The sequence below is a fragment of the Hippoglossus hippoglossus genome, chromosome 22, assembly GCF_009819705.1.
Source record: "Hippoglossus hippoglossus isolate fHipHip1 chromosome 22, fHipHip1.pri, whole genome shotgun sequence".
NCBI lineage: Eukaryota > Metazoa > Chordata > Actinopteri > Pleuronectiformes > Pleuronectidae > Hippoglossus > Hippoglossus hippoglossus.
The window spans coordinates 17,404,931-17,416,949 of record NC_047172.1 but is presented as its reverse complement, the minus strand read 5'-3'; the positions used below and the strand labels follow the sequence as shown (position 1 = coordinate 17,416,949).

At 40.2% G+C, this 12,019-nt stretch overlaps 1 protein-coding gene across 4 annotated transcripts; it reads right to left on the bottom strand.

Moving 5' to 3' along the window:
* Positions 1–1,019: 1,019 nt before the first annotated feature.
* Positions 1,020–11,272, bottom strand: srrm1 (serine/arginine repetitive matrix 1). 4 transcript variants are annotated; one of them, XM_034576074.1, is made up of 17 exons: positions 11,147–11,272; positions 10,175–10,264; positions 9,346–9,468; positions 7,011–7,181; positions 6,618–6,718; positions 6,286–6,510; positions 5,893–6,078; positions 5,672–5,791; positions 5,296–5,504; positions 5,025–5,105; positions 4,180–4,266; positions 3,837–3,972; positions 3,632–3,718; positions 3,064–3,543; positions 2,771–2,957; positions 2,026–2,199; positions 1,020–1,873 (listed from the first exon to the last, which is right to left on the bottom strand). In XM_034576074.1, the coding sequence occupies exons 1-17, from the start codon at positions 11,165–11,167 to the stop codon at positions 1,754–1,756; spliced, it is 2,598 nt and encodes an 865-aa protein (XP_034431965.1). In that variant the 5' UTR covers positions 11,168–11,272; the 3' UTR covers positions 1,020–1,753. The 4 variants fall into 4 exon arrangements, with proteins under 4 accessions (XP_034431965.1, XP_034431968.1, XP_034431967.1 ...); XM_034576077.1 differs by having other exon boundaries at positions 2,030–2,199; XM_034576076.1 differs by having other exon boundaries at positions 5,672–5,770.
* Between the last annotated feature and the right edge of the window lie 747 nt (positions 11,273–12,019).

The window sequence follows — 12,019 nt, the reverse complement described above, 5'->3', positions numbered from 1 at the left end:
CTGTTGGGAGGAGGGTGAGGAGGAGGACGCCGGGCCAGGGAGCCACTCAGCGGCAGCACTGAAGCAGTGCTCTGGGGGTCTCCTCTGGAAGTCCTGGGACACGTTTGTTCAGATGTTGGGCGATCAAATGATATCAATAGTTATCTAAATATAATGTTCATCAATAGCAACACAACAAATACATAATGGATCTTCCTCTGATTTGTAAAATGTTTTTTGTTTATCAGTGTTTAAAACCTCAACCTTCCCTCAGGAGCAAAATTCGTTCTAAAAGAAATGTGATAATTATTGATATCGGCTGATCAGAACTGATCAATAAACATTGATATAATTTTCATCAATATCAATATAAATAGACACTTGATATTTACTGATACAATGGGTTTGCCTTTAACATTTTGGGCCCCAGAATCCTCAAATTTTCCCAAGGACAAAAAACAATACATGTATAAATACATATTGTATTTTTATAAAAACAATATCATATTAAGTATATATCTTTTATTTCTGTATTTAATTAAAAATTGTGTCACTTCCTGACCATCCCAATCCACCATTTACTTTAGGCTAAGTACTCCTCTTTAAGAAAACACGTTATATTGGAGCATTTGTAAATTTGTCCTCTTACTCCATTTATCCCTTTGCCTATTGTACTTTGGATTATTTGCCAATTGTAATTAATAAAACAATCCAGTTAAAGAAATCAGTCAGGGGTTAACTTCAGGTGATGTGGGGAAAAAAAGCTTTGTTGACTGTCATTTTCATTCCTATATTAGTGATGAAGAAACTAGCAATTTTTTTGGTAGGACATGTTTCTGATCAGCCGCTTAACATGGTTGAATGTTGTTGTGCCATTGGATGTTTTGATTCAACACACACATACCTCATTTGAATGTGTTCCTGAGAAGTAAATGAAAATCTAGAGAAGTCCATATCTGCCTTTCATGCTTTTCCCCCCTATTAATCTAAATTATGCTTAACGATAGACAGAAAAGATCATAAATTAATGAAACTACACATATCCTATAAAAAGGTTTTAATTTCAAAAGGATGACCAGATGACAAGAGCCAGGGTTACTAAATACAAATCATAGAGCAGTCCCACAGATTAGCTTGGTGCAAGAGTGACAACGTAAAATTGCATATCTATTAATTTGGGAAATTAAAGCATACTCAATTTAATTTCAGACTGGTTTCAGTCTTAAAACAAGAAAATTTCAAAGTGAGAAATAAACAGCAGGTTAGACAATGCCAAACACCTCTATTAAGTTACAATGTGGGACATGACATTCTGTTAGAGCCTCTAACAGCTATGCCACTGGTTCCACTACTGAAAGGCAGTAGTAACAGGAGGTTACTGTACGATGGTTCCTCTCGACACTCAGTAATGTAGGTGGTTCATGCACATCAGAGACAATCACTGCACATGCAATCATTTCTCAATGAAATCTAGTGTAGGCTGTGGAAAATATCTGAAACCTGCCCAACTCTAACCTCTGAGATTCGTCCATTTCCCTGCTCGACAATTTAAAAAGGACAACACAAGCTTCTTTACACGTTAGATAATACACCAACTGACAAATCAAGCTCTTTATGCAACACACTCTTCAGAATGTACCAAACCAGTAAAAAGAAGGAAAAAAAAAAGAAAAAGACTCGAGAATTAACAATTTGTACATTCTAAAGCTGAACCAGGTTGATGACGAACATCAAGAGAAAGAGGAAAATTCAAAAGTGATGAAGCTCCTTGGTTTCAGGACATTTGTGATGGAGATATCTGGGTCTTCCCCTTCTCCCTCATGGAGCGCAAGGCCTTCTCTCTTAGGTGCTTCTCCAGGTCGTCAAGGCTGTCGTCTACTTCACTCTCCGATTCCTAAATGAACAATCATGAAATACATCACTCTACTTGCAGCTCAGATAACAATGAAGGTGCCCTGCAAACAAAATATCCAGATTATTTTTCACATTTTCTTAACAGGAATATGAGGCCCTCGGTTTCTAAAAATCACTGAAACTAATTTGTACCTTCCTTGAATCTCCATCCTCCTCCACACCCTGGTTTTCTTGTCCTTCTCCAGCACCAGGGGCACCGCTCTTCTCCTTCTTATGCTTCTTGTGCTTCTTGTGTTTCTTCTCCTTTTTGTGTTTTTTCTCCTTCTTCTTCTTCTTTTTCTTTAAGCTGCCATCAATGTCAGAGTTCTGCAATAAAATGGACATTGTTGAGGACTCAGCAAAATGCTTTTTAAAACCAGCATAACAGGAATGACACTCAGCGTTCCTGTGCCAAAGGGGGATTATGCCACAGAAGGGCTCTCGCTCAACATCTCTAGGAAATGTTCATCAATTAAGTAAACTTGTTTTTATGTCTCAAGATGCATTAAAGGTCATAACAACTGTTTAGGAGATGGGATGATTTTGCATATTCAATAATTAGGAGTATTTAACACAATGAAGAAAGTACTGAGTTGACATTGGATACCTAGATGGCCAAGATAATCATCCTGTAAATTTTTTCGCTGCATAATTATCTGCCTTAATAAATAATCATCCGAAACAGGTCAGTGTAAAACTACCACCTTTTAGGATGCTGAACGGAAATTTTAGTGGATGTAACAAACAAATCATCGTTTTGATAATAACATCCAGGCAATTTATATAAAAACAAAAAAAAGTTTTCAGAAATACAGATAACATCAAAGGTTTAAATTATAAACATGAAGAGGTTAATACTTCTAAGACAACCAAAGGTCAATAAGATATAATACTGAACCTTGCTTGGGGACTGACTGCCGGATCCACTGCTGGCCTTTTTGGCTGGTGGTGGGGAGCCACTGGCAGAGCGTGACGGTGAGGGGGAGGCAGATGCTGGGGCTGGACGTTTTTGAGCTGCTGGTTGAGGGGAAACAGATCTCGATCTGGAAGATGCTCTCCTCATAGGCTGGGGGATGGGAGAGGGTCTGTAAAGTGGAAACGGTTGACATTAGAGGACATTCAAAGAGTAATGTTGCATACACAAATTATAAAACAATTCAGACTTTCGACAAATGCTTGCTCCTTGTTTACCTCTGATTGCTGCGTGGCTCTGGGGTGCGGGACACTCTGCGGATGGGTTTGCCGCCGTGTGAAGGGGACTGTTGTCTCCGCTGGTTAGATGGAGATGAGCTGGAGGTTTTGAAGCATCCCTGGGGGCTAGGGGAATCTCTGACAGCGCGACCGCGCTTTACTGGGGATGGGGACAGGCGGTTTGCTGCTGCAGGAGGGGAACGTGTATCTCTGCTTTGCCAGCCAGAAGTCAACATAGGGCTCCTCCTGTGTCGGGAAGGTGATGAGGTTGGAGGTGTGCGTCTCCTTGGAGCAGGAGAACTTCTGCGCTTGGGAGACCTGGAGGGACGTCGCTTGCCTCCTGGGGAAGAGCGCTTTGCAGGAGAGCTAGACATCTTCCTCTTCTGTGGAGGCAAAGGTGAGGGGCTGTAGCGGCGCTGGATAGGGGGAGAATAACGTCGAGGGGATGGAGATCGGCGGCGAGGTGGTGGAGAAGGAGACCTAAGAAGCACAACATTTTAATTATCAAAAAAATAACTGACCGGTCAATTATTAATATCAAAATGACAGCACATGCTTATGCTTATACCTGCGTCTAGGAGGAGAGGGAGATCTTCGGCGTCGTGGGGGAGAAGGGGAGCGACGTCGCCGTGTAGGAGATGGAGAACGTCTTTTCCTGGAAGGAAAACAAAAAATACTTTGTAAGAACAACATATGCAGATACTACTCAATTTGGATTTTAGAAGTTTAATCATTCAGAGCATTCAGTGCAAACTCTCTGCTTAGTATCTGACCTTGGAGATGGATCCCTGTGTCGCCTCCTTGGAGAAGGTGTACGGCTTCGTCTCCTCCTGACTTCACCGTTTCTGGCAGCTGGCCCTGCTGTTGGCCTTTTTGGCCCTTCATCTTCTGAGGAGGAAGACCCGGTATCTGAAAACACAGAGATGAAGAGCATCAGCAACGGTTCAAATGTAGCCTTAACTGTATGCTGTGAGGAGAAGACACCAAGGTTGGGGTGTTAGGACACAGCTTCAAAAGTCCATGAGACAATGAGTAACAAGATGACATAGACAAAGACTTGGTTAGAGAGGGGTTGGGTATAGGAAAGGAAAGTACAGGGATAAAAACGCTTTTAACCTGAAGACGACTGTCGATTCTGCCTGCGATACTGACGTCGCTGCTGCACCGAATCTGCTGTTGCCCCTTTGTCATTTTTATCCTCTTCTGAAATGTAGAGCATTGAGTGTCCCATCAGTTTTAACAAAACCAGTGTAACAGACTACCATGGATACAAATGATAAAAGAAAAAAAAGCTGTATTTATTTATTTGTTTTCTTTAGGTTTCAACATTACATAGTGCAACGTGACCATATATTTATGCTACTTGTGTCCCCTGTGTTGGTGTATATTGTTTTATCAGTTTGTAGTGATTAACTATCTGGGTCAATACATCATTATCACACAGAACTATCTGAGCATGTTAAATGGAAGCACAGTAATGAGGTTATTAAACTACTTTTTAAGGCCGTCGAATGAAATTTGTTGGAAAGAAGTTAGTAACGTTTACATGAGATTCAAGCCTGTGGAAATGTCATCTTATGTTTTCTGCACAAACTTAGTGCTCTTGTTGCAATCATTTCCATGTTGTTGGCATTAAGATTTAAAATTTGTGTATTTTGTAATAAGACTGAATACACGAAGTATGGCCAGTAAACAAAACAAAACCCCCCCCAAAAAAAAATCACTTATCACATTGAAGTTGCAATGACACTTTAACAGGTAAACATCCTTATTAAACCCCTCCTGATTATAAGCCAGGGAAGAAAAAAGTGGCCATTATTGACAAACAAAATTAGCTGGGGTCTCCATTATGACTAGTCACCTCAGTTTGGGAACGATGAGGTGAAAGGCCTTCATTTGTTTTAATAATAAAGGAGTTGAATAGTAATTTAACTAGTTTTTCAAAATAAAGTATCTCTTACCGGACTCAGAACCATCAGAATGTCTGGCCTTGGCGTTATCAGGCGGAGAATCCCCTCTTCCTCCTGGTTTTCGCTTTAAACCTTAAAAACAAGGCACCAAGAAATTTGGTATATAATAATACTTCTCTTATTATAATTATTAAGGCATTTGAAATAATGACCTAGTTCCAACTCCTTACATTTTAAAAGAACAGTATAAAGCAAATTTATCAAGACTTACAACATTTTTAAGAACCAATATAGAAAACGATGAGGATTATGAATATTTTACCAGATGATCTGGGTGGAGAAGCTGAACCCCGTCCTCTTCTCCCCCTGGGAGATGGTGAGCGTCTTTCCTTCCCTGCAGGGCTAATGGATGTGTCCCGATGTTGCAGCTGTTTTCGAGGTGGTGTGCTAGATATTCTTTTCATCACTTTTTTAGGAGAGCCAGAGTGTGCAGAGCTGCTGCCGGAGGATGAAGCAGAGCGAGAGCGCCTCCTGCAGGACACAAAAAAATGTTTCTCTCCAATGTGTTGCTAAGGTCCAAAGTCTTTTGCATGGTCAGGATATAATATACACAATAGCACCTTGTAGCAATATGCAATATATGCTACTAAAATAAAAAGAGTAAGGGTTCAAACCGGCATGAAGGCTTTCACACTGACCTACGGACTGGGGAGCGCCTGTGTCTGTGTCTGGAGCTGGGGGGACCACGTCGGGGAGGACTCCTTCGACGAGGAGACATTCTCCTCCTAGGACTCGGCCTTCGGCGAGGGGAAAAAGATCTGAAAGGTTAGAGAGGGCAAATGGTTTCGAACTTTGAAGTTCTCATTCAGAGACAAGACTATAACACATCATATGGTATACCATAAATTTCAGAAATTACCTGGAACGGGAGCGTCGTCTGCGAGTGCGGGAATGAGAGCGGGAGCGGTGATGAGGCCTTTCCCGTCTGGTGTCCTTCTCTCTTTCCCGAGACCGCGGTCTTTCCTCTTTCTTCAGAATTTTCTCAGGGGAGGGTTCTTTGACTTCCATCACTGAGTCTGCTTTCACCACCTCCAAAACTGTGTCACTACACACCAGAGACAAAAGTTTACATTCCAAATTTCCCCTGTTAGATCATTACTGTTACCAAAAAACAAAGCTGCTCTGTACGAACAACTACAGTACCTAGAAATCTGACTCAAGCGTGACTTAAGCAACTAATTAAACAAAAACGGAAAAAGACCAACATTAAGACAAGACTTGATATTTGAAGCAAAGGGAATAATGTACAAACCAGGTGGATGAAGCTTCTTGGACCACTGCTTCTGGCATTGACCTTCCTGATGTATCTGGCTCCACAAGCTGCTCTAAAGGTTTCGTGGGCAGCTGCATCAGGGGTGGAGGGGGAGAAGTGCCACCAACTGGGCTGGATTTGCGACGTGGGGAGCGTGAGGGGCTAGGTTTCCTGTCGCGCTTCACTGGCGATCTTCGTCGTGGTGATGGTGACCTTGTCTTCCGCCTGGATAGAAAGGAGGCAAACCAGGAAAAGATTTCCATTTCTGTCATAAATACACAAATCCAACTTCTTTACACCAATCTCAATATTAAAAAAAACGTTTTTCTAACCTTCTTGGACTCTTTGACTGAGCCCTCTCTCTGTTTTCTTTCTCCTTTTCCTTCTTATCATCATCCACCTTCTTAAGAGAAGCCAACTTCTCCTGTTCAATCTATCAAAAACAGAAGTAAGAGGGATCAAACAGTCACTTTCAGACACGACATTCAGCAGTATTCAAACATAATCACCTGTGGTATCCAACACTATGTTCAGTTTTATTGTCCCCGTTTAGGACATATTATTCTATATTTTTAACATTTTCCAAAAACATTTCTCCAAAGTCAGACTCTTTCTTCCCATTTAAAACAGACTAATTTACACCACCTTCTTTACCTGTCTGGGTTACTAGACCTTTCTACATCTTACAGATATTTTGCCAGGATTTATCTCAAGGAGAAGCTTACCTGTCTCTGTTTAATTTCCTCTTTCTTCTGTTCCAGAAAAGCAGAGGGTATGCCAGCGATGTTGTCCTGGGCACTCAACAGCAGGGGCCACAGGTCCCTCATGAACTCCCGGGCGTTCTTCCCATTCAGGAAGCCTGTCAGGTTGATCTGCATCATCTTACTATCTGGGTGCTGCAACACACACACGAAGGGGGGAAAGAAGCCATATAGGCATTGAAATGATGGAAGGCGCCAATCAGGGGGAGGTAGGACCCACCATATGGGGCTTCCTACCTTCTACTCCTCACTAAAGTAAACCTGTTACTATGTAGTTTAACATACTCAAAACATGTTATGGTACTGACTAGATATTTAATGTCCCTGGATCCAATACTGGACTATCAAAATAAAACTGATTTAAATCATACTCACAAACTCAAACTGAGAATGTGAGCTTGCTGAGGAGAGACATATCTAATGATGTAACAATTGCATGCAAGACTGCTGTTATGCACAGTTCTGATTTTGTTCCCCAGATACATTAACTATAATAAAAAATGCCATATCGTAAAAAATACTTAGATATTGGGTTTCCTCAGTGCTATGCCCACTACTTTACATTTGTGTGTCCCTACCCACCCACTATATTCCAGTCTTCACTTCAGGAGTTAAACAAATAGCCACAATACAGAGTGCATTAAAACCCAACACTGCAAGTACAGTTCCGGTGTCTTCAGTGAGTCCCGTGGGATCAGTGGGCACGGAGCTCCCTTGGCTTGCTTCCGCCTCCCTACTGCTTGAGACTCAACCACCTTGAGCTTAATGTTATATCATTTATCTAAATTGCAAGAGACGAACAAGCAATAATGAGTACACAGTCAAACAAAAACGAAGTTTTATTTCAACAACTGATTATGAAGAATAACTGCGAAATACGCTAATCTCAAATTCAATTAGCAAATTCTTATTACTATGCAAGAGTACCCTTTAAACTTAGCTTCAACAGTTCACCCAACCCAAAAAGTCATAGCAAGCAAAAGGCAAAATTATTGTTAATCATATTTTTGTACAAAAGTTTTAGCATCTCAAGAGAATTAAAGTTATTCAAAAATATACTATGGGACCCAAGCCTGATAATATCAATCAATTGAGGATAATATGTGTGTATCACATCTGTCTCCATTAACCCCCCCCGTAATATTTTCAAATATGTGCAATGGAAATTACCCATTAACCAGATATCCCAAATGATTTAAAACCTCAGTGGGGCAGTATGATTTAAAAAGTTAACTCTTCGACATAATGTATCTCTATTAAGTAAAGTTGCCATTTGACTATAGGATTAAGAACATACTTACTTCAAAAAGAAATACATAACATCAGTCAGCCTCAGCAATACAGCTCGACTGACAAAAGGATTTTTACAAGGTCAAAAAACTGAATGTAGCTTAACACCAAGATGGAAAGTACTGTTTGTTATGGCTGAAGATTTTAAGTCTGTTACACATTTGATCACATGCAACTGAGATGTTGCCTATTGTTAGAGGGTTTGATCATCTTTTTAAAGAATAACTTAATCTACTGAAAATCTTGTTTTTGCTGACCTCCAGTGGTTGTACGTTCTCAGCTTGATACAGTGATGGAGAGATGTGTTCATGACATCACTTATGTGTGGTTAAAAATGCAACAGGACACTTCATCCAACAGGTGCCAAAAATTTGAAATGTTCAATTACAACAATGCATTTCAGCTTGGTGTTAAGATACGTTTAAGTTATTCTGTAACAATATAAAGTAGATCCATTACTCTTAACAATTGGCTATGGCACATTGTTAAACCATTCCTGATTCCAGTATACAATTCTTGTGACGTTTACACTAATCTGGTAAATTAAATGATGCATTACAAATAACTACGGATAATATGATCATGGCATTGTTCAGGTATGTCTTTCACTGACATGATATAGGTGACCCCTGCATATAACTCACCTCAAACCACACACTGCATCATGAAGGGAGAGTTGGGCTCAGTGACTTTGGGCTCAGGAGAGAGCTAATTAGGTGTTGGTGCTATACTTCTGATGCAAGGTATAACATCCATATTGGTTCAGGCCTTTTAAATCATAAATCACATCATCATTAGAAGACTGCTAAATAAAGGCACTTGTCACATAAAAGCAAAACATGATTATGTCATCAAATATGAGTTTGATACCAATTGTTACTGTACCCATTCACTTTCAATTTGACTAGGATGGCAATCATTTGATTATATCCTTTCTTATAGACTAAACAATGCCCTCAAAGCTATGACAGTTTTGAAACAAACAAATACACACAATTGTAGATATTACCTTTTCATCAAGCTGGTTAAATATGAACTCTATGACGACGTCATCCTCGAACCCCAGAATCTCCGTCACTCTTTGTGTAATCCAGGGTTTGATGACCTCCAGGTTCACTTTGGTCATGTCCACCTAAGGCCGACACAATAAAACAAAATGAACTAGGGCTACGAAGCAGCACTGAGCGGGCCCAAGCACTTGCGAACTCTGGACCTGATGTGGCTGTGGGTTGGGAGGACGGTCGGGGACCGGGCGAAACGGCTCAGCGTTGTGTGTTTTGCGCACCGCGGGAAGGATAAACGCTTCACTTCCTGTATCCGTAACGCAACGCCGAACCACGCATTACGGTCCACACCATCAAGTGCAGACCACACGGCGAAAAATTTAATGTAAATCGAATTTAAGTTGTAAAACGAGGCTTACTTCCTGTTGCCAGTAGGTGGTGCTATCACTACATACAGACTAATAGATCTGTTCAAGCCAAAAACACTTGTTTCTCTTCAGATCGTATAAATCTTTCACCTTTGCAACATCTAAGTCTTAGATGTTGCAAAGTGGTAATAGATTCATTTGATGTCTAAAGGAATCTATTACCACTGGCACTATCGGTGATCGGGCCCTAATAAAGTTAGTGAAGACAATCAATGACTAAATGACCTGATGCTCCAAGGTCTTCTGGGAGCCGAGTGCTTCACAGTTTCATTCAATCTAAAACACATGTCTAAAGGCAAGGTTGTCTGGCAAATCACACATCTTATGCCATTAAGTTCTCATCTGAAGGAACAAATACTAATACATTCGCAAAAGCATTGAACATAACACATGGATGATCTTGTACCTTCTTGTCCAGACATTCTGCAAATTTCAGCTGCTTCAGCAGTTTCTTGTGCTTGTTGCTGAAACGGTTGTCTTGCTCCGCACTTGTGCCCTGAGGAACAAACACATCTTAATTTAACTTGTTTAAGAATATCATATCTACGCACATTTCAACGCATGCTTCCAACATGCAACCACAATCTATCAAACAGGCTAAACTGGAAACCAAAAAACACATGGTTAAAAATAGGCTATCAAACACTGAAATGCTTGTGCTGATACATTATTTCATATCGATAATTAAACTATTAGCTAATGTTGGTTCAGGTGATGAAACTCATGTCAGATGAGATTTACACCAGTAAGCTAATGTTAGCTAAACTAACAGTTAGCCTACTTAATCCTCAAATCCAGGCTAACATTAGCCACAGACAGGCTAACGTTAGCCAAAGTCTGGCGGCTACTTTAACCAAACACAAGGAGATTATATTAAAACCCACATCGGTGTTGTTTAATATACATTTAAGCCCATATATACTTTCTAATGTAAGGGAAGCAGTGGTCGTGACGAGCCCATGGAGACAGAAACGATGTACCGCCCGGGCGCCATCTTTAACCAAGGCAGCCAAATTAGCAGTAGCTAGCTAGCAACGGTTGGCTCGTCTATTTCCTGCAAATTTGACCTACTGCGCATTAACCTGGAAAAGTTAAGGCGTGTAAGCAGAGCAACGTTGCAGAAGGACGAATGTTGATAAACATTAATTGTTGTTGAGACGCGCATTTTCTTCTGGGAGTTTCCCAGATAAACTGCGACGATTGGCGAAAGCCAAGACCGAAACCAGTTGATAGACGAAGCCTTGACCGTACCGTTTCTGACTGTACGGCTCTGCACCTGAACACATGTGGCACATCGATGGCCTAAACCAACAACACAAGGCAAAGCAGTTTAACACACAAGACACCGAAAGGAAAGGAATAAAGTTAAAGATCTTACGCGGAAAAATCCCGCGTCCATTATCGGAGAAAATGAATAACAAGCGCCGCTGCGAAAGACGTGTGTGGAGAGCCGGATGAAGATAGCACCCCTGGAGGTAGCAACAAGCACTACATGTACTGTAATGGCAGCAGAGGAGGAGGAGGAGGGCCATCACCTGTTAATACATCAAATTAAATAAAATAAAATAAAGAATATTTCTAACAACTACTACTACTACTGACAACAATAATGAAAACAATCAGGTTCGCATCTAAATGTGTAGTTTAGTTAAAGTACAACATTTGAAAAAGTAAAATCCCTCATATTGCAGAATGACTCCTGCAAATTTTAATCACATATCATAATGTCTTATAATTATTGATGCTTTAAATGGTGAGCACCATTTAAATTTTAACTGGTCAATTGTAACTATACTTCATAAATTGCTATGTAGTTCAATCCATGACAGTGCATCATCTTTTAGCTTTTGATCATGTCTTATTTATCATGATTTACGTGGTAACTAGTATTATAGTATCGATAACAAATGTAATGGTCTGATAAGTATGATGATTGTCTGAAATGTTGAAGAGAAGTATAGAATATCTCAACATGAAAATACTCAAATACCTGTACCTCAAAAATACACCCAGTTACCATCATAATCAATATTTTTGTACGTTGTGCACATACAGTACAACACATGAAGTTGAGCAATATGTAATGCTATATAGTATTTATGGTATTATAATAAATCTACCACTTTAGTAATAAATGTAGTTTTGTAAAAAGTATGAAGATTGTCTGAAATGTGCAAGAATAGAAATACCCAACAGTAGTTAATTTAAATACTCAATTCCCAGCACCTCAAAATTGCACCCAGTTACCATT